The sequence below is a fragment of the Ursus maritimus genome, unplaced genomic scaffold (genome assembly GCF_017311325.1).
Source record: "Ursus maritimus isolate PB19 unplaced genomic scaffold, ASM1731132v1 scaffold_5, whole genome shotgun sequence".
Taxonomy (NCBI): domain Eukaryota; kingdom Metazoa; phylum Chordata; class Mammalia; order Carnivora; family Ursidae; genus Ursus; species Ursus maritimus.
Genome location: NW_024426663.1, coordinates 46,050,498 through 46,074,209, shown reverse-complemented (window position 1 = coordinate 46,074,209; position 23,712 = coordinate 46,050,498). Strand labels below are relative to the sequence as shown.

The 23,712-nt window shown below is 37.6% G+C and overlaps 1 protein-coding gene across 3 annotated transcripts in view; it reads right to left on the bottom strand.

Annotated features, from left to right (window-relative positions):
• Positions 1–23,194, bottom strand: part of IL6ST (interleukin 6 cytokine family signal transducer) — a 50,454-nt gene extending 27,260 nt beyond the window's left edge. Inside the window, exons 1-4 of one of the 3 annotated variants that reach the window (XM_008691405.2) lie at positions 22,968–23,194; positions 9,979–10,066; positions 4,744–4,823; positions 55–360 (exon numbers count right to left, since the gene is read on the bottom strand). In XM_008691405.2, coding sequence (XP_008689627.1) covers positions 55–360; positions 4,744–4,807 — 370 coding nt within the window. In that variant the 5' untranslated portion in view covers positions 4,808–4,823; positions 9,979–10,066; positions 22,968–23,194. The remainder of the gene's footprint in view (positions 1–54; positions 361–4,743; positions 4,824–9,978; positions 10,067–22,967) is intronic. The other 2 variants (XM_008691406.2, XM_008691407.2) reach the window with 2 other exon arrangements.
• Between the last annotated feature and the right edge of the window lie 518 nt (positions 23,195–23,712).

Sequence of the window (23,712 nt, the reverse complement as noted above, 5' to 3'; positions counted from 1 at the left end):
AATTCAGCAGTCATAACAAAGTTTGAAATAAGACAAAAACAATATAAAACTTACAGCCTGAAATTATTCTGATTCCATAAACATTCTGATCAATCTGTCCAAATGTACGAATGTTGCAAGTGAGCTGAGTATTTAGTAAAGATGTATCTGTAAACGTGACACTAGATGCCGTTCTGTTTATGATGGTATATTGCTCTTTCGGAACAGTAAGATGGTTTGTTTTCCAGAAAATGTAACTAGCATTTACATGAAAATAATCCATACATTTTTCTTTTAGCACACAAACTGCAGTGAAATTAGAGCCAAGCTGCACAACCGGAGATTCAGGTTTGATAAAACCACATGGATCTAGAAGTTCACCTGAAAAGGAACAAGAGAAAATACAAAAATGGACTGAATTATTCTGGTATAAAATGGTTATTTCATATCAAGGCAGTCCCTCAATCTTCACTAAAATATCTCTTAAAGACAGGGAAAAAAGAATTACACAATGAAAAACTAATATGGCCAGAATTCAGTGCCTCAATTTGTAAAGAAATATACAAATTATAAGGCTAATAAAAAAACAAACAAACCTATGTAAGCTTCGGCCCTTTTTATAACATTCTAATTTGGCTTTAGGAAACACAGACTGACTGCAGCATGATTCACACTTACTCCACCACCAGTCCTGTTCCCCGATTCAGACCCAGGGTCTAAATTAAACCCTCCAGCAAACAAGCAGTGGTAGGCTCCGTTCCTCTCCAGTCCTGAATGGTGTTGGGGGTGTGGGTGAGGCCACAGAAAACAGTATACATTGCTCACTTATCAAAATTCAGCAACAAGGAAATAGCAAGGGTGCAACAAAAAAATATAAAGAATAGAACAAGATGCCAAATATATTAGTTTTAACAGTAAATGTATGGGATAAAATCCTATGTTAAAAACAAAAAATCAGCCTGTATAAAAGGTAACTATGTACCACAACTATATGGTTTAACTATCACTTAACTCCATGCTGATGACAACAAATCCCTATGTCCAGCTCTAACTTCCTACTGTTTTCAATAACTTGCGAGACAGCCATCTGAGATACTTCCGAAGTACTTTAAGATGAACACATCTAAAGGGCACCTGGGTGACCCAACTGGTTGAGCGACCAACTCTTAGTTTTGGCTTAGGTCGTCATGTAGGATTGAGCCCCACGTCAGGCTCTGTGCTCAGTGGGGAGTCTGCTTGAGATTCTCTCCCTCTGCCCTTCCCCACACTCAACCGCTCTCTCAAATAAATCTTTAAAGAAAAAAGATGAACACATCTAGAACTATACATCACAGTCCCTTTCAAACTTACTCGTATTTCTCCACCTCTGCTAACAGCACTATTTACATCCAGTCGTCTAGTCTTGTAGTCACCTTCAACACCTCTTCCAACTTCACAATACTGCACTGAGTCTTGTTGGTTCTATATTCTTAGTATGTCTATCAAACTCTTTCTCACCAGCCCTTTTTGCCTGCTGAAGCTCAGGCCACTATACCGCTGTCTGACCTCCTTCCAGTTTATCCTACATGCTGCTATCAGAAGTTACTGTTCAAAATGATCATGCCATTTCTGTATTTTAAATTATTTAATGGCTGCCTACACCATCAAGATAAAATCCTAACTACTTGGCTTGATTCTAGCCTCATTGCCCAGAAACGTAAGGCAACTTTCCCTAGTGAAACCTTTTGCCAGTGGGTTCTTGGGTGGTAACCCATCCTGAGGTTCAATTTTTTCACTTGGAAAATGAAGTTAATAAAAGTTTTTTTTTTTTTAAGATTTTATTTATCTGACAGAGAGAAAGTAACAAGCAGGGGGAATGGCAGGCAGAGGGAGCAGCAGACTCCCCACTGAGCAAGGAGCCTGATGTGGGAGTCAATCCCAGGACCCTGAGATCATGACCTGAGCTGAAGGCAGACACTTAGGCGACTGAGCCACCCAGGCGCCCATAATAAAAGCTATCTTGAAGAGTTTCTGAGATTAAAAATTACTTATGTAAAGCACCTATTACAATGCCTGGTATTCAACAGTCCACCAATAATAAATGGTAGCCTATCATAATTATTATTACTCTCCAAAGACAATCAAGTCACAATGATAGGGTCTGGAAGATTCAAAGTCAGCAGAAGAATTAGAACAGTTTTTTGCAGTCGAAACTATACTCCCAAATGGAATCCTGGAACCTCTCATAATAAAAATCATCCTATGCCAAATGAATCCCATTTTTATAGGGCTACCGGGCTATTTGAGATTAACTGTAGAAAGAGAGCATTTTAATTTTAAAAAGGCATTTGATAAACTTAGTTGTGATCATGTGGACGAGGTGAAAAACTGTGGATTAGGTAACAGCTGAACATTACAAAACTGCTGGTATCTGGCTGTTCTTGATCTACAAAAACAGAAATTTCATAGGTTCAAAAAAGATTCTTAATTGGATTGATTACTCATATATAAATAATAGTACAAAAAACTTGAGAGACAGGTCTTAAGTAGAGTATGCTGAAATACCTGCTTCCAGTCCTTGCGGCAGACTGTATTTTCCAAACCTGGTCATACCTATGTATCTCACATGCTTTTCTTACAATGTGACTGGTATTCCTTCCACAAAGAAAGGGGGCCAGTATTCCCCTCCTGCCCTCAGATCTGTGTGGGTGCTTCTATCTGCCCCAGCCAATGGACTGTGCTATGGGACTAGCTAGATCATTAAAAGAACACAACTTTTGACTAGCATTCTTTTTCTCTTGGGACATTTGTCCTTGGAACCCAGTCACATGTTGCAGGGAAGCCAAGGCCACATGGGGAGACCACATGTGGTGTTCTGGCCAAGAATCCTAGCAAAGCCCTCAGCCTACAGCTAACATCAACACCAGACATATAAATGAATATGCCTTCACATGATTCTAGTCCCCAATCTGTGAATATTCCAGGTGATCCCCCCAGACATCACAGTGCGAAGATGAAATTGTCCAGCTGTGCCCAACTTCATTCCTGACATACACAAACCGAGAGAAATAATAATTACTGTCACTTTAAGCCATGAGGTTTTAGAGTCATTTGTGAGGCAGGAATAACGTACTTCTGTTATTTTGAACATTTTTTTTCAATAATTTGGAGGAAAACAGAGACATACACACACATCAAATTAGCAAAGGACAAGACTACGAAGGATTGCCAACACTTTGCATGTTAGTATTAGAATTAAAATTATTTTAGAAGATTAGACCAAAAGGCCAAAACTAATATAATGAAATCTGCTAGAGAGGAAAGAAAGTATCTTTTATTCAGGCTGAGATTAAATAAATACAGGGTAAGGGAAAAATGGCTTAAAAGTAATTCCTGTGAAAACCTAAGAATTTTCACTGATCAGTAGCTTAACATGAAACTATGGCCTATCTTAGCTGGCAAAAAACTATGCTGACTGAATAAGAATGATGTTCAGATCAAAGTAAATAATAAAATCACTATACTCAGACCATGTCCAGTTCTGGTACATTTATTTTTTTTCTTTAAGTGCATTTTTATTAAAACCTCAATAATAATTATACACTTACTATCCTTTTTATAATGTTTACTATGAGCCAGGCACTGTCTAGATGCTTTGTGTACAGTAACTCATTTAATCCTCACAATACCCCTAGGAGTCAGGACCATTATCATCTCCATCTTCTACATCAGAGAACTGACACAGATCAAGTGACTAGCCTATGTTCTACAGCTGATAAGTGTGAGAGGTGTGACGGTCTAGTATTTCAAGCGTGCAACCAAGAGAAGAATCAGGAGGGTAATCAGCATGTATAGAAGCCAAGTCCTGTAAAGAATAATTAGGACAACTGGGTAAATTTAGTTTGGGCAAGAGAGGCCTTAGAGACACATGAAAGCAGTCCTTCAATATTTTTCAAGAGGTCAACAGTGGGAAGAGAAAATGGGACTACTCCAGAACTAGTGATAATAGGAAAAAGTTACAAGAAAGAAAATTTGGGCTCAAGAATAAGGAAAGATTTTCTAAATAACGATTTTTCAAAATAAGTTTTATGTCACTTGAAGTGTTAAAAGAAGTTGCATTCCTAGATTTAGAAAGGGGTTGGTTTACAGCAGTGCTTCTCAAACTCTCTGTGGTGAAAAGATCAGTTTGGTTTTTTATCCCCATCATCCACAGACTTACACTTTTGCTCTCTACCATGTTTGATGAGCTAAGTCCAGTGATCACATGCTTGGATGTCATGGCTATGTCAAACTGTTAAGAGTTTCTAAACATTTACTCTTAATTTCTGTACTTATTTCACTGTGAACTAGTAACAAGCAGTTCTCAGACAGGCATGAGGCTGTGGACCAGTCTGAGCAGTACTGCTCCAGACCTCTTTATTCTGATATCATGATCACACACTGTTCTGTTGACATCTTTGGCCATTAAAAAGTGAAGTGCTAAAAGTTAACAGATTTTTCTCCTATGTATTAAAAAAACGCCCCAAAACCCAACAACATATTTTCCCCCTCCCACCTTAAAGTTACTGTTAGTATACCCAAACAGCATTTAGGATCACTGGGTGACTGTTTCAACTCTAATTTTTAGGAGTATTTTTACATTTCAAAATCATTTTTAGGCTAGGACAGCATTATTCTCTCAATAATGATACTAGAAAGAATAAAAACATTAATATAATTACATAATTATGAAGCATTAAGTTTAATAATTATACAAAAAGATATAGGGTATTTCATGAACCTTACCTACAGATTCAGTGGTGAAGAAAATAAACAATGCGTGCACTATCCAAGTTTGCAATGCCAACATCTTGCATTAGAGATTTCTGTAAAAGACACATATAGTATGATTTTCATTATTTTTTCTCTTATCACACATAGTAAGGAAAGATACAATTCCTAAAGCTCTTGTTTCCACTGGATAGCTGTCTTCTAAAATGTGGTAAAATTTTTGTAAGAATGCAGAAAACAAATTTAAGTCCTCAGAATATTTTTCTTTATTCCCACTGGGTTATGGCTACATAAAATAGTGATGGAACACAACTTATACTTTAAGGTTAATTAAAAGAGCAATCCTGTTTCTTTATTATGTGAAGACTTACACTCTTAGTAAATACTGGAGACAGTACTTCAGAGAGACAAATATCTGCATGGCAAAACCCACCAAAAGCAACCTCAAAAGATATTTGCAAAAATGGGGGAAAAAAGTTTATAATTCATACTATGAACAAAAATATCTCCCACTATATGAAGAATGCCTAGAAAGCACTAAAAAATTCGAACACTTAGCAGAAAAACCAGCAAGGTGAGCTGAACAGGCAGTTTATAGAAAATACAAATTATTTAAAACCTATGAAATGATACTTTTTCAATCCCACGCATAATGAGAGATGCAAATTAAAACTACCCCAGAAAGGAATGCAAGATGATACAGACACTTTGGAAAACAATTTGGCAGTTCTTTACCATGTTAAATGTACATAATAATAATCTGTATTTCCACTCCTAAGAATGTATCCAAGAGAACTAAAAATACATGTCCACATGAAGACTTATACTCAAATGTTCATAGCAGCCTTATTTGTAACAGTCGCAAACTAAAAACAATACAAATGTCTATCAACTGGAGGATGGATAAACAAATACCCAAAAATGGTATATCCATACAATAGAATCCCATTCAGCAATGAAAGGGAATGAATTAGTGATACATACAATAGCATGAATCTCAAAAGCACTAACCTGAATAAAGGAAGCCACACATAACAGGCTATGTACTGTTGAATTCCATTTACAGGGTATTTGACAAATGGCACAACCAGGGTGACAAGAAAGCGGATAACGGGGTGGCTGGGGCTGAAGTAGAGAAGGGGAATAAATGTAAAGAGGCACAAAATAACTTTCTGGGGTGAGAGGAATGTTCTAAGACCTGACTGGGGTAGTGATAAAGCTCTATATATTTGTCAAAATTCACTGAATTGTGTCAAGAATTGTGAAAGCACTGGTATTTTACCCTACTTGTAAGCTAACAAGTTAGCCTGCTAGCGCCACAGACACTGGCAGAAGACATGAGACTCCTGTGTCAGAGACAAAGGACCTTATTACTCATACCAGGAGCAGCATTTTCAGAGTATCAGCATTTTCTTAAGTCAGCTGCCTGCTCCCCAATTCTGACAGAGCACTGTGAAGAGGGACTGGTAACACCTGTACACACAGTGGGTCATGTTACAGGAGAGGAAGACTGAGCTTAGGAAACCCCGATCTTTTAAAATGGCAGTAAGCATGCCTGCCTTTTACTTTGGAAAGAGACATTATCTCTATTTTCCAAGGCTGTAAACAAACCTTCACGAGACCTATGAGGAATTGTTTCCTAACAAACTGTACACTAAAAATTGATGAATTTTATTCTTTACAAATTAGACCAATTAAAAACAAACCAATAATATCTATCGAGACAAGGTATATAGTCAAAAGAAATGAGTGCTTCACTCCTCTAAAAGACACGTACAAGAATGTTCATACAAGTTTTACTTAAGTACTGAAAAGTAGAAGCAACCAAAAACACAAACACGGTAGAACAGAAAAATTCAAGTAACTCAATCACAGCAATGAAAAAATTATAGGTACTCACAACAACATGACTGAATTTCCTATATAACAGAGAAGAAATGAGACACAAAAAAAGTATACACGATTCCCTTTATATGAAGTCCAAAACCAGGCAAACGTAATCTGTGGCGATAGAGAATTGTGGTTATCTTTTTGGGGGGTGGGGTGGGGTGGGGAAGAGGGCAGAAGGGAGCATTCTGGGATGCGGGACATGTTCTATACTTTGAACTAGATGGTGATTAAAAATTTACTGAGCTATAATCTTGTTATCTGTGGACTTTATTGTATGTAAGTTGTACTTAGTAAAAACAGTAAACAAAACAAAAATGACCGCAGTATCATTTCCAGTTTTGGCAAAAGTATAAAAAATAAAAAATTATCAACACAGTATTTTGAGACTATGACATAAAGGCATTCTCATACACTGCACTTAAAGAGTGTAAACCAGCATAACCTTCCCAACAAACTATGGCAATTTAAAACTGAATTTTACTGTTTGTAAATTAGAGCTCAATTATAAAGAACTACCCAGACAAGGTTTATGCCCAGTTTTGCATTACTGATCAAAATTAAAATATATATACATTTGAATCTAATGATTCTACTTCTAGTATTTTATCCTACAGATACGAGCAAAACAACACACATAGAAGGTATTCACTACAGCACTGTTTTTAGTAATGAAAGGTTGATGCACAAATAGGGGGACTAGTTAAATCACAGTACATCCAAATACAGCACACATGGAGCTAAAGAAAAAGAGGCAGCTCTAGATCTCTACCTAGAGTTGTGTAATGGTATCTAAAATAAGTAAAATACATTATTAAATACAATACTGTTAAAGTAGAGAACAGTGTATTGATTATTTGTGGGGAGAAGCCAAAAAAAGGTAAAACATACACGCATTTCCTTATATATGCATAAAATACTTCTAGAAGGATAAAAATTCAAAGATTGGCTGCCACGGGATGGGATACCAGGGCAGGAAGGAGACGCTGTACCATATACTCTTTGCATCTTTCCAATGTTGTACCATGTGACTTCAGTACTTAGCCAAAAACTGAATTTAAATTAAAAAATACTTGATGCGTAAACTCTCTCTTCCAAATAAAGCTATGAACTCTTGATAAGGCTTCACACTGAATACAGTATTCTTTTATTAAATATCAATACTAACTTGACTTTATGTACTCCCTAACCATGTACGGTCACTCTGTGATTTGCTCATGAACTATTTAGACCGTTACAGGGTAAAGGATAAAACAATGAAGCTGCAGGAACCATTTTCCTCCACCTGTTTTATTTCTTACTTCCTAACTTTATATAGTCCCATATTAGAAAAATCCACATCATTCAACTGTTCATCAAAACAAAATGAAGAAAATATCTGAGCACGTTGGGAGAGCAGTATGTGGTCATGCCACCCTGCCCACCCCCACCAAGTACCTTGTTCACACTGTGAAGAGGATTCTCTATAGTTCCTGGAAGCTGGCAACCTTTCTACTGATGCACTATATTCTTATAACAAAACTCTGACACAAGAGGTCCCATAAAAGTATTTATAGTTACCACAAAGCAATCAGATTTATCTAGGCAGGGCCATGAGACACAGTATGTAAAAGGAAAACAGGCATAGGTAGGTTTCACATTTTAATAGTTACGTTTCCTGGGACACCTAGGTGGCTCCATCAGTTAAACGTCTGCCTTCAGCTCAGGTCATGATCCCAGGGTCCTGGGAGTGAGCCCTAGTCAGTCTCCCTGCTCAGCGGGGAATCTACTTCTCCCTCTTCCCCTGTCCCCCGCCCCCTGCTCTTGTGCGGGCTCACAGGCTCTGCCTCTCAAATAAAAAAAATCTTAAAAAAAAAAAAAAGTAATGTTTCCTAATTTTTGAAGGATTGTCATTGAGATGTGATGAAGAAACATCTATTAAGGAACTTAATTTCATAGTCCCAACCTAAGAGATGGAAACACAGTAGCACTATCAAAAATATTAAATACAGTTTCGTCAACTTCATTTTGGGGCTTATCTTGTTTTAAAATGGACAGAATTGACAGTACACTGCATACTATTCCTCTCCTTTCATTTTGTTAACAGTACCTACTGAATTTAAAATTCTATTATTAGCATTATCCTCCCGCGTCTCTGGCAGAATTTTCCATGCATATATTATAATCACATATTGCATACAATGATTTTCCTTGGAATCTGCATCGTATCTTGGAAGATTCTATGAAACCAAAACATAACTACTAAGCACAGATACAGGGAAGATCTATTCCAAGCACTGAGTGGTTCTTCTAGAGTGGCAATTCCTCAACTATGGTGGTTCAACATGGTAATGTGCAGAAAGGTGCTATAAGATCCATCACAACTAATTCACTATTATTGTCTATTATTGTTAAAGTAATAAAGTTTACAAATGATTTTAAAAAATTAGAACAAATCAAGATAATCCCTATAGTTGATCATTCCTACTCATTTTCATTCCCATGGATTTTCTTAAGTGGGAGAAAATGCACTGGAGTTATAACTGATAAATATTTAATAATTTTGCCCTTTACAAATTCTTTTTGTTACTTATGGATTGTGATTTTTGAGTCTCTTTTTCTTTTTACTTTGATGCAAGGACAAAATGAGAAAGCATGAATAATACATTTAGATACAGATTTCATGGGAGGAAGAATATATATTCAATATAAACTTAGTATAGTAACATTCCTCCTCTAATTGTAGAATAGTAGATGAACTACGATTGCCAAGAAGAAGGCGAAGTAATGTTTGTTGAATAAATAAGCCAGGCAGGGATCAGGATGAGGAAAACTTCAATATGGTATCATGTATACGCATTACAGTGTTACTCTGAATAAATCTGCAAAGAGTCAGTCATACCTACATTATATTAACTAATTATCTTAAAGATTATCCAACTCTGCTCTATTCCATTATTACTAATTATTAATTCACAGTAACACTTGTATACTATATTACATTACACAAGTGCTTTTATGTAAATTACTTCACCTGATTCTCTTAATATCCTAGAAAAGGAGGTTGGTAGGGCAAGAATCATTATTTTATTTTATTATTTTAAGAGTTTATATTTTTAGGACAGCTTTAGGCTTAAAACAAAACAGAGTAAGGTACAGAGAATTCCCACACCCCCTCTGCCCCCACACATGCACAGCCTCTCCTATTATCAGTCTCACTCACCAGAATGGTACATTTTACCGAGGATGAACCTACACTGACACACTTTAACCCCCCTAAGTCTGCAGTTTACCTTAGGGTCCACTCATGGTGTCGTAGATCCAATGGGTTTCAAATTACTAGAACTTCACAAAAGGAAAATCCTGACAGGTTAAGTTACTTACCCAAATCACAAAATTAGGAAGTGCAGAAACAGGGCCTTGAAACTTAAGTCTTCTGTCTCCAAAGTCATGCTCTTTTCATTCGGTCTCACTAGAAAGAGAAGACAGCCTTGTTCAGAAAGCTGGCTTTGATAATATTTATTATATGCATTCTTCTTAAATCCTTGCCTGCGATAAGCCTTCCTAAAAGTATCCCATTTTAGATGCCTTCTGACCTTCAGCATAAAATAATTTCATAAAGACTTGTATAACAATATTTAAACATCCCACAGTTGTTTTGAATAACACTTGGAAACATTATCAGCCCCTCCATGCCTACTCCAAACTTCCCTATGTTCATGTAATGTCACAGAAACATGAAAGGGACATTTTGTTAAATTTGACAAAAGCAGTTAAAGTAAATCTTTAAGAGAATCAATCATACCTTTTACCTTTCACTAGCAGTTAAGGCTACCGACTCTTCAACTGCCATACTATTTTATGCACACAGACAAAAATTCAGTTTAAATTTCAGTACTAGGTTAAATTTTAGTGTAAGTAATGGTGGTTCCTCTTTGAAATGTGAACGATAACTTCAAACTTAGGCAAGGAGTTGAATCCTCCATTACTGTTTCATACATATTAAGCCTTTGATATAATTTAATAATGTGTAAGAAATTAATTACAACTGATACATAAAAATGCAAAGGAAATAATTATCTTTAAATTTTCAAATGAACAGAAGTTGAAAATACATCATGTAGGAGTTCCCTATAATCCCACCAAAGTAACTAATGTGAACAATTTGCTGGATATTTCTGCAAAATTTTCTATATTACAACATTATATTGTATAAATATATACTTTCTTATTTTACAAAAACGGGATCACAAACATGTGCCATAACTTGTTTCCACTTACTACATTCGGACATCTAAGTCAGTCCATAAAGATTAATTCCTTACAGCATTTGCTCAAATTCACCTTCTCACACAGGTCTTCTCTGACCACCCAGTATTGTTTATCCCCCTTTCCTCTTTTTTATCAATGGCACTTAACACTTTCTAAAATGACTTTGTAAACATTTCTTGTAAAGGGCCAGATAATAAATATTTTAGGTTTTGTGGCTACTAAGGTATCTGTTGCAACTAGCTGACTTTGTTATAGACAGTATGTAAACAAATGGACAGGGCTGAATTCTAATAAAACTATTTAGAACAGGATGCATGCTAGATTTAGTCTGTAGACCACAGTTTGCCAACCTCTGTTTGAAACAGTTTACTTATTTTATTGGCTGTTATGGGTTGAATTGTGTTTTCCTACCGAAAGATATGTTGATGTATTAACCCCCAGTATCTCATAATGTGACCCTGTTTGAACATAGGGCTGTGGCTGATGTAATTAGTTAAGATGTCATAAAGGAGTAGGGTGGGCCCTTAATAAAATATGAATGGTTGTTGTTAGGAAACAGAAACACACAGGCACAATACCATGTGACAACAAAGGCAGGCACTGGAGTGATGTAGCTGTAAGCTAAAAAATGCCAAGGACTAACTAAGGGCTACCACCAGGAGCTATGAAAAGCCAAGGAACCATTTTATCCAGAGCTTCAGCAGGACTTCTGGCCTCCACAACCTTAAGAGAATAGACCCTGTTATTTTAAGTTACCCAGTTTGTGGCACTTTGTTACAGGAGCCCTGGAAAACTAATACATTGTGCACCTAAAATAGAATGTTAGCAAATCAGGCAAGGAATTTTGTCTGCTTTGCTCCCTCCTGTATTCCTAGCATCAAGAATCACACCCAGTATAGTAAGCACTTCAAGTATCTTTGCTGGATAGATAAACTGACTTTCTTGCTGTAAGCAGGTACATAATATTATTAGTGGAATAAATATACTGTAATATAACTAGTCCCAAGTCTTTGCATGGACATAAACTTTTGCTTCTCTTGGGAAAATACCTAGCAGACTAGCTAGGTTGTATCTATGGTAGGTATATATTTATATTCTTCTTTGGTGATGTGTCTGTTCAAATATTTTGCTCATTTTTAAATTGGGTGTGGTGTTTTCTCATTATTATGTTTAGAAAGTTTTAAAAAATAGAATTCTAGATACAAGGTCTTTATTAGAAAATCCTTTCCAACTATTTTCTCCCAATCTGTGGCTTATCTTCCCATTCTTTCACTGTGTTTTTTAAAGAGCAGAAATTTCCATTTTAACTGAGTCCAATTTATTAACTAGTACTTTTGGTACTGTATCTAAGAAATCCTTGCCTAACACAAAGTCTCAAAGGTCTTCTATGTTTTCTAGCTAAAAGTTTTATAGTTTTAGGTTTTATACTTAGGTCTATAAACTATTTTGAGATAATTTTTATATATGGTGTAAAGTAGGTATTCAAGTTCATTTTGTTACATATGGATAGCCAATTGTTTCTGAACTATTTGTAGAAAACTATCCTTTCTCAAGTGAATTGCCTTTACACTTTCATCAAAAATCAGTTGTCCATATATGTGTGGGTCTATTTACATCTCTTTATTCCGCGGTTGGGCAAACTTTTTATGTAAAGGCCCAGAGAATAAATGTTTTAGGCTTTGTAGACCATGTCTCTATTGGAACTACACCATCTGCTGTTGTAGCAAAAACGCAGCCATAGATAATACATAAACAAATGGGTGTGGCTGTGTTCTAACAATACTTTACAAAAATAGGAGGCACCCTGGATTTCACCTGTGAGCTCTAATTACCCAATTTCTGCTCTATTCTGTTCCATTGATCTATTTGCTTTTAAGTCTTGAAATCAGTGTTCCATGTGTAGTTAAAAACCACTGCTGCTGCTAGAGTGTTAAATGTCAATCAGGCCAATCTGGTTTATAGTGTTATTCAAATCTTCTGTATCTTTAGTCATTTTCTATTTCCTCTATCAATTACTGAAAAGGGGGTATTGATATCCCCAAACAGAACTGTAGCTTTATAAATTCTTCTTGCAGTTCTTTTAGATTTTGCCCTATTTTGAAGCTACATTAGGCACATAAGTGTAAGGTCTTGATGAAGTGACTCTTGTGTCATTGTGCAATGATGTTCTTTACCAACTGAAACTCTTTGCTCTGAAATCTACTTTAACATCATTACAGACACCTAATCTTCTCTTCCGTTAGTGTGATCTTGGCATATCTTTCTCCATTCTTTCATATTTTACCTGTTTCTTTCTTCATATTTAAAGAGCTTTGTTTTTTGTTGTGTTTCGTTTTGGTAGGTAGCCTTAGTTCTATCTAATCTGACAACCTCTGCCTTCACTGGTTATCCAGGCCACTTACATTTAATATCAGTTAGGTTTCCAGCTATCATCTTTGTACTTGTCTTCTACCTATTTGATCTCTGTTCTCCCTTTTCTTCTACTGTCACTTGTGTTAAGTGAATATTTTTTATGATTTCCATTTTGTCTTCCTTTTTGGCTTATAAGCTATTAATTCTTTGTTACCTTAGTGATTACTTTAAGATTTATAGTATATATGTTGAACTTACCAGTCTACAAGTGATGGTACAGCCCCACGCAAAGTGAAGTATACGAGAGTATACACCCATTTCTTCCCTCTTGATATTTATGCTATTTTTGGCATACAACTTACTTGCACATATTTTATAAACTTCAGATGTACTTTATATATGTTGTAAACCATACTGTTATTGTTTTTGTTTAAATATTTTAAAAGAGATTTCAATATTACAAATAGCTTGTGTATATATCCATGTCTACTACCATTTCCAGAGCTTCTCATCCTTTGTCTAAGGTCTACATTTCCATCTGATATTTTCCTTCTGTCTGAAGTATTATTATTATGTGTAGCGCGGCTCTGCTGGTGATGAAGTTTCTACATACCTAAAAATATTTCATTATTATTTTTCACAGATATTTTCACTAGGTATAGATTCTCAACTGATAGACCTTTCTTTCTAGACTATTTAGACTATTTAGACTATTCTCAACTGATAGATTTTTCTTTATATAGACTATTAAGTGCTTGCATGCACTGTTTCTAATGAGGAATCTATCATCCTTATCTTTCTTCTTTTGTATGAAAAGTCTCTTTTCTCCTCTGGATGCATACAAGTTTTTTGTAACCAGTTTATCACTAATTTTGAGCAATCTGACTGTGATGGACCTTGGTAAAGTTTTCGTCCTGTTTCTGGTGCTTAAAGTTTGTTGAGCTTCTTTGATCTGCTGGTTTAAATAGTTTTCATCAAATCTAGAAAAACTGTGGCCATATTTCTTTGAATACATTTATCTCTGACCCTCCTGCTCCTACCCTTGAGGATTCTAGTAACATGTATTGTTAGGATGCTTGAAGTAGTCCACCAGCTCACGGATGCTCAGTCCATTTCTTTCTTTTTTCCTATGTTTTATGATAATTTCTACTGCTGTGCCTTTAGGTTTACTGATCTTTTTGTCTGCAACATCTAATCTGCCATTAATTCTAACTTGTGTATTTTTCATCTTACACATCATAATTACCATCTCTAGAAGTTCAAATGAGTCTTTTTCATATATTCTGTAACTCTACCTAATTTTTTGAGCATACAGGACACAGTTATAATAACTGTTTTAATTTTACCATCTATGTCAGCTCTAGGTTAGTTTTAATTAATTTTCTCCTTATTATACATTGTATGTATTGGATGTTGGACACTGAATTTCACCTTATTTGCTACTGGATCTGTACTGGATTTTTTTCTATTTCTGTAATTTTTTTTTTAAGATTTATTATTTCAGAGAGAGTGCGAAAGAGACCACACAAGAATGAGGGCAGGGAGAAGAGGGGCAGAGAGCAAATCTCAAGCAGACACCCCACTGAGCGTGGAGCTTGACATGGGGCTCAACCTCACAGTCCTGAGATCAAGACTTGAGCTGAAATCAAGTGCGACACTCAACCAAACTGGGCCACCCAGGCGCCCCTGTATTTCTATACTCTTGAACTTTGTTCCAGGACATAGTTAAGTTACTTGGGAACAGTATGGTCCTTTCAGGTATTGCTTTTAACATACACTGGTAACTAGGTATTTACCCAAAGAATACAAAAATATTAATATAAAGGGATACATACACCCCAATGTTTATAGTAGCATTATCTACAATAGCCAAATCATGGAAATAGCCAAAGTGTCCATCGACTGATGAACGGATAAAGATGATGTGGTATGTATATACACAATGGAATATTACTCAGCCATCAAAAAGAATGAAATCTTGCCATTTGCAATGATGTGGATGGAACTGGAGAATATTATGCTAAGTGAAATATGTCAGAGAAAGACAAATAACATGTGATTTCACTCATATATGGAATTTAAGAAACAAAACAAAGGGAAAGTCAAACAAAGAAACAGTCTCTTTAAAAAAAAAAAGATTTATTTGTGAGAGAGACAGAGCATGAGTAGGGGGAGGTGGCAGAGGGAGAGGGAGCAGACCCCCTGCTAAGTAGGGAGACTGATGTAGGGCTTGATCCTAGGACCCTGAGATCATGACCTGAGATGAAGGCAGATGCTTAACTGAGCCATCCCTGCACCCCCCAGATTGTTAACTATAGAAAACAAACTGGTGGTTACCAGAGGGGAGATGCATGGGGGGGATGGGTGAAATAGGTGATGGGGATTAAGGAGTGCACTTGTGACAAGCACTGGGTGTAGTATGGAAGTGCTGAATCACGATAATGTGCACCTGAAATTAATACCACATTGTATGTTAACTAACAGGAATTTAAACAAAAACTAAAAAAAGAATATACAGTGGATGGGACTGGAGCAGTGCTTTTCTAGGGCGATTTATTACCTACTACTGAGGCAGCATCCTTCTGTGTCTCTATCCCATGTCCCATGAGTCAAATGGTTCCCAACCTGGCTGGTGAGGACAGGAACTTTTCCTGACCCAATGGAAGCACCAAGTAATGTTATCTTTACCCCCTCCAGGAGGTTCTTTTCCTGGTCTGTAGCAATTTCTTTACATGCATGCACTGGTCAGTACTGAGATGAACAGCTAAATGGAACCTCTGAAGCTTTTAAGAGTCTGCTAGTATTCTGTTTTGTGAACTCTAGCTCCTTTGGTATTCCTAGCCATCTGCACAGGTCAAAGAGAATCCATGGAGCTTACCCTGGATTCCCCCTCCCTGTGCCATGGCCTGGGAACTTTCTCAACTAGCAGGCTAGTGCAATCACAGGGTTCATCTTATTTGTTTCCCATCTATCAAGACCACTGCCTTTCATTATCCAGTGTCAAGTGTCTTGATTATCATTGTTCCGTGTGTTTTTTTGTTTTATAGTTGTTTCAGGCAGGAGGGTTAACCTTATCCTCCTCATCCCTTTTTGGCCCTAACTGCAAGTTGCATAGTCATTTGGATACCAAATCAAACAAGGATTACATAATAAAACTACTGTCAAACTATTATGCATATTGGTGTGAAAAATCCTAATTAAAGCATTTGCAAATTAATTTTAGCAACATACATGAAAAGAACAACAAAAAACCCCATAAATACTAACAAGTATTAAGCCTAAAAATCAGGGTATCTGGGTGGCGCAGTTGGTTATGCATCTACTTGGGTTCAGGTCATAATCCCAGGATGGAGCCCTAAGTCAGGCTCCCTGCTCAGTGGGGAGTCTGCTTCTCCCTCTGCCTCTCCCCCTTTCCCCATCCTGCTCATGCTGTCCCTCTCTCTCTCTCTCTCTCAGAAATTAATTTTAAAAAATCTTAAACAAAAAAAAAAAGCCTAAAAATGTAAGTATGTTCCATTAAGCAAAAAGGTAACAATATTACCCACTGTATTAAAAGAAGAAAACTACATAATCATTCCAACAGATGTCTGAAAATCATCTGATAATATTCAACAACTGTTCACTTAAAATTTAAAAATAACAACCAAGTGTCAGAAAATGAAGACTGAGAGAGACCATCCTTATCTTGATGAAGTGTAACAAAGAGGATGGATTCTGGAATCAGACTGCCTATGTTCAAATCCCAATGCCTTTATTTTTTTGTAAAATATCTTGGCCAAGTTATTTGATTTCCCTCACTTTCATTTTCCTTATCTGTAAAATGAGGATACCACCACCACCTACCCACATACTACCTAGGACTTTTGTGAAGATTAAATAAGTCAATAAACATAAAGCACTTAGAATCTACCTGGTCATAGAATGTACTCAATAAATGGTAACCTGTTGTTATCAGTGCAGCTCTTGCTGTTGCTGCCACAATCCTTTGTCAGAAACTTACAGTAAGTATCATACTCAAAAATTAGAAGCATTCCTATTAAAGACAGAATTCAAACAAGATGCTTGGTATCATCATTTACTCAACGCTGTTCAGATGGCTTAACCAAAAATAGAACAAATAATGACATAAAAGTGGAAAAAGAAAAACTTGTAGATACTATTAAGAAAAAGAATGAGAATCAAACGACAAACTATCACAACTACTGAGAGTTTAACATAATAGTTCAACAAAAGATCATCAAAAAACAGCTCTCCTATATACCAGTAATAACCCATTAGAAATGTAAAAGAAAAAATCCTATTCACAACAGCATCAAAAACTGTAATAACTAAGAAAAAAATCTAATCAGAACTGTGTACTAACTTTATACAGAAAACTATAAACTCTTACTAGACAGCTCATTAGTTAAGACTTAAATACCATGGAATGGAAAACAAAACATACATAGTACAGACATTGTTCTTCACAAATTACTATACTGATGCAACACAATTTTAATCTAAATCACAAAGTGGTTTATTATAGAACTTTACAAACCAATTTAAATGTCATATAAAATATTAGATAATAGCCAAAAGCCAGTTTTCAAAAGGAAAAGTAAAGAGAATACTTGCCCTATCATCTATTAAGGCATACAGCAACATTATAGTAATTAAAACAGGGTATTGCATATGAATAATTTGATCAATGGTATAAAACAAAAAAATCCAGAAACAGACCCATATATATTTAAGAATTTAATCATCTAACAACAACAACAACAACAAAAAAAAAGCACCTCGTATCACTGGAGAAATAAAGGACCATTTAATAAACAGTACTGGTACAACTGGCTCCACGAGCAAAAAGAGTTCTATCTACTTCATTACACGTACATACACTTCAGATTAAGGATCTTCAGATTCCGAGTATTAGAAGAAAATAGAGTTATGTTTATGACCTTAGAGTTAGGCAAGTCCCCCTACAAATTATCACTGACTGCTTCAGACATACAAAAAGGTTTAAAGAGTATTCTGATGACTATTTATGTTCTCACTACAGCTTAAGAAATAAAACATAACACATACAGTTGAAGCCTCATAAACAAGTCTTGCTCTTAAGAAGTTTGAAGTTTAGAGAGGTAGAATATGCAGAATGCTACAGAAGCATAGAGAATAAACCAATTCACAAAGGGCCCGGGAAGGCCCAGAAATGAAATGCGAGTAAATGTTTTTCTAAACAGAGAAAATACTATACGTATGAGCTATATGTCATCTTTGACTCTAAATGTCAAAAGATTATCATCAATGGCAAAATTCCAGCACATGCCAGGGTACAAACCAGAGCTGCACTATCTGAAACACAGCTCCCATGAGTTTACTTTGTGTTAGGGAACGGAGGTGAGGGAACACACACAACAGAACATCCAAACAAAAACAGACTGTGTAGACAACCAATTATGAAATGCAGTCTTTGGAAGTAATGATGAAACCAATCTACCTCAGAGCACAGGATGAAACTGATCAGTCTGAGTAAGGGAAAATGAAAATTTGGAGGCCGAACGTCCAAATTTTAACAGGGCTACAGATTGACTGTGCTGAAATGAATAAAACTCCTGCTCTGGATATGTATACATACAGCTTTAAAATAATAACTCATACTACAGCCACATTTCAACACAGATAGCTCTCTTAGTCATGATCAATTAACTAATTTCTCATGAAATCTCATTAAGATATACTAGACAGACACAGAATGAAAGAGAGACTGTAGACAATGTAACAATATCACGAGTGTTTCTGAACATTGTTGACCATGTTTGTTTCTTGAATTTCTCTTATCTCCTGGTTTCTATGTAATGATATCATGTGGTTGAATCCTTTTATGTATCTACTTTATGTCTCCTTCACTGAATTCTCTGCTAGGGTTTACCTCCTGGCTACGAAAGTACCCAAGTATTTGGAACCTACTATTTTTTTTTAAATACCAACATATGAAGACATAGGACTTGAACTATCACTATTTCAAACAAAATAATTTCAAGAATTCTGGCCAGGATCTTTCTTTTGATTCCAGTCATGTATCGTTGTCTTGGATATTCTGCCTCTGATTCAAATAGAAAGGTCTAAACAATACACGAATACACACATGCTGATGCACACATATAGACATAAATGCACTTACTTCTAAGAAAAGTTAGTGTACTTATCTTTTCCCCGATCTAAGATCACCCTTCTTGAACTGCCTAAGTCAATGAGGACCCTTGTTGCCTCTTACCTATCCATTAAATTCTAGCTTACCTAATCTTCTTTCATGTCTCTTCCATTTGTCTCCTTTTTTCTACCCTCCACCATGACCAACCTCCATCACCTTACTATTTACCTGCCTTCCTGCTTCCAGTCTCTTTCTGTCCTCCAAATCATTCTGACATTTATAAGTAGATCAATCTATATCAATCTATCTAAAACACTACTTTAAACTTATCACTCTTATCTTCAAAAGCTTTTTAAAGGGTCAAAAATAATGCCAAATATTTTAGCTATTTAAGAACCTAAAAATTTGGCTTCATATGTGCCTGTCTAACCTATCTTCTCCAGTATTTAAAATCTACTCTAGAGGGGCCTGGCTGGCTCAGCTGGTAGAGCAAGTGACTCTTGATCTTGGGGTTGTGAGTTCAAGCCCCATGATGGGTGTAGAGAATACTTAAATAAATAATAAAGTCATTCTAAGAAACCGTTCTACTCACACTGTTCCCTCAAGCTACCCCACCACTGTACGTCTAAGAAGAATAGCAAACCATCTGCTTAAATTATTTATGTAGTTTCTCAAATGCAAAGCAAATATTTAAGCTTCCATTTTCCTTGACCTCATCATGCCATTCACATTTTGGTTTACTTTTTATCATTTCCTACTCCTATAGACGAAGCTAACCTCTACGACTAAGCTCAAGCCACGGTAAACTACTAGACTTTCTCTAACACACTTTGTTATTTCAGAGTTTGTGCTTCTACATATGCTATCCCCTGACTCTAAAATGTCTTTTCCCAGACTCTGCTTTGCGTCGTGTGTAACTCCGATGAAACATCATCTCTCCTGTGGAATTTCCCTGTTCCCATAGCATCTCTGCTCCAATGCACTTGTGTACAGTTCCGTAATAGGACTGATAATACTGTACTGTAATTATTTGTTTCTATGTCTTGATACCCTCAGAATTTAAGATACTTTGAGGCACACAGAGGACAATTAAGAGTGCGTTTTAAAAGACCTCCTGGAATGGCCACATTATTCTAGACTCTGCCATTCAAGTATACTATATGAAGAGGGAATATATGCATCAGAGTTAAGAATTCAGATTCTGAAGCCAGACTATAGGCTATCTATGTATGAATTCTATATCTGCCCCTTAGTAACTATGTGGCACTGGTCAAATTAACTTCTCTTTGCTTTGGTTCCCTTCTTTGTGAAAGGAAGATAGTAACATTTACCTCCTAATGTTATAAGGATTGAAAAAATATGGGCAAGGTGCTCAGAACAGTGACTGGCACAAAATAAGCATTACATATGTACTGGCTATTATAATTAATATACCTTGTTATTTCTGACCGTTTCTACATAGATCTCTATTTGGAATGTGTTTCCTTCATTTTTCTCTTTATCCAAATCTCACGAGGTTTTCAAGTCTGACCTCTCTGCTCAATCGTTTGATCATTCCAACCATTAAATAATCACTCCCTAATTTAAATATCTACAGCAGTTTTTGTATCATTCTATATTTAATTGTAACTGCCTTGCCTCCTTGCAATTTTTCATACATCTATCAGCCCAATTTCTGTAAACTCTATAAAAGTCCTAAGAATACCTCATGCATCTTTGTGAACTGTAGCCAGAAGTTAAGTGCTTAGTATTTGTTGTGTAAAATGAGAGAGTAGAAACTTCAACTCTGATCACGCGACCTTTGCAATCAAAGAAACGGAGAAGACTGTGAGAACATTCCACGCTTCTCTGGGAGCCACGCTGCAAATTTACTAGGGCCAGAAAGTCCTGACTCCTGTTAAAATGAGAAGCTCTAGCTTCTGCGGGGAGAAAACCCTCCCTGTAGATCAGTTATGGGGAGTCCGAAAGTTCCCAAACCGAACTGTAGTAGAGGATCCTTTACGAGGAATGTATCAGCAAGGCAAAATGACCAAGTGAGAGCACAGGATTTAGAATTGCACAGATCTAAGTTTCAAAGGGACCCCAACCCTCAGTTTCCTTCTCTATACAGGATATTGCAACATTTTACTTCATAGGTATATAATAACTGACATTCACCCTAACATTTAACTGCAGTGCAAATTCCCTTGGGAAAATTTTAAAATAAGGTGAAAGAAAACACTGCAACTCATAAATAAAAATGAGAACACCGTGCACGTTTTTCATTACATAATATATTAACTTAGCTGGCAACAATATTTATAATATTCTAAATTATCTATGAGAAAATTAAACATGTATAGCATTGCCAATTATACAGACTTAAGAGGGAAAAATTCCACTACAAAACTTATTCTCCTTTTCTCACATTCTCCATCTTGTAATCTTTCTCTTCCACTTGTGATTAAAAACAAGTGTTCAAAATAATCCCCCAAAAGAAATAGCTGGAAAACTTGATTTAACTTAAGATCAAGTTGGTTCTATAAACGCAGAATTCCATTTACAGTTAAAAAATACTTCCAAGTGGGAATTATCATGAACTTGAGAAATTAAGATAATGGCGAACAGCTCATATGATGATCTGAGTCAGGAATTTCAAATTAAGAGTTGTTCCAACTTGAAGCTGGCAGTCACACAGTCTAAAGGGTTTGTTTACAGCACTGACTTAACCAAAGACTCCAATCTTTTAGAAGAGTCACCCTGGCATTCTAATCACTGATTATTTTATAGGAGTGTAACTGCTGAAAATGCCAATACTACACAAATTAAACCGAAACGGGTGTTTTTCCGAAGGGAGAAAAACCCCAAAACCAGAAGTGGAAAGTCTTAGTTTTAACCTGTGATATTTTTTCAGTTGGAGTTATGAATAAAATGCTGTTCATCTACTGAAAAACAGAACCTTGCCGCTTGGAATAACCTTTAAGCTTGGGGGAGGGGTGAACTTTTAAAGATGGATTTGGTGCTTCTCAAATACAGTGTTATGTGGGATTCGTTAGGACGGGTACACGTAAGAGATCAAAAGAAGAGATAAGACGTTAGTTTAAAATGTTTTAATTAAGGTGAACTTTCAACCATGTTGAAACATTACAACTTCAGGATGAAAGATGGCTTTGGTGAAGAGAGACTCATCTCCAGGTAGAAAATGAAGAGTGAAATGCGGGGCTAGTGGAAATGAAGAGTGAAATACGGGGTTAGTGGAAATTAAGGGGAGACGGAAAGGGGCAAAAAAGGGGGGATTTGGGGGCGTGGGCCTAAGAAGGGTAAGGCTGAGGGTGTGTGTGTGTGTGTGTGTGCGCGCGCGTACGTGTGCTGGAGAGAAGGTCTGCGCTTACGGTTTAAAATATAGGTGACAAAGTTGTAGAAATCAAATTCAGAGGTGTGTGAATACGGAAAGGAAGGAGGAATGTGGGGATTTCCAGGCTGGAACTAACAAGTTTGGGACGGGCACGCTATTGCGGCGCCCCTCTCCCCGGGAAGGGTTGCCCCCTCGAGTGCCAGGTCCCCAGGCCCGAATGCCCCGACCTAGACCTCACCCTCCCGCTACACCGCCCTTCACTCGGCCACGGCACCTCCTCACCTCAGGCCGCGGCGCCTCGCTCATCCGCGTCGGTACAGAGCACGACTCCCTCCGCGCCAGGCCTGGCCGGGCCCGTCGGCCGCGCAGTCGCGGCCTCCGGCTCAGCTGCGCCCGGGCGTTCCCCGCGCGGCTCCGCGGGCCTGAAGGTTCCTCGCTCCTGCTCCGGCTCGCTCCCGGTTCCTTCCAGCAGACGCGGCACGCGGCCCTCCTCCCACGGCGGGGCGTTGCGCCCCCGACCCCGCCCCGCAGCGCCCTCGCCGCGCCCCGCCTCCGGGCTTAGGGACTGTATGCTGATTGGCTCCAGCGAGACCCGGCGCGCTAGAGTATTGGCCGAGCTGTAGCCCGACGGCGAAGGGGCGGGGCTCCAGGCAGCTGCGATTCCCGTAACGCGGCTCCTGGCGTCCGGGATTCCGGCGGCTGCGCCCGCGTCGCCTTTCCTAGACCAGATCGAAAGGTTCCCCCCAGCTCCTCTTTGCGGGCGGAAGGAGCGGAATGTTCCATTTTTCCGTGGAATAACGGGGTCGTGAACTGGGGCCCGGGTGGTTTGTACGCCTGCCGCCCTCCCTTCTCGTTGCGGTCCCGCGGCCTGCCTTCTCGGCCTTCCCCGAGGGACTCAGACCGCGAGGGACCGCCGGGCTCCCTTGGGGACAGGGGAGGCGTGGGAGTTTCTCAGGGAAAGTGAAGAACTCGATGGTCGTGACTCCACACGAGATTACCGCAGATCGTGGTGGCAGCGGCCTCGGTC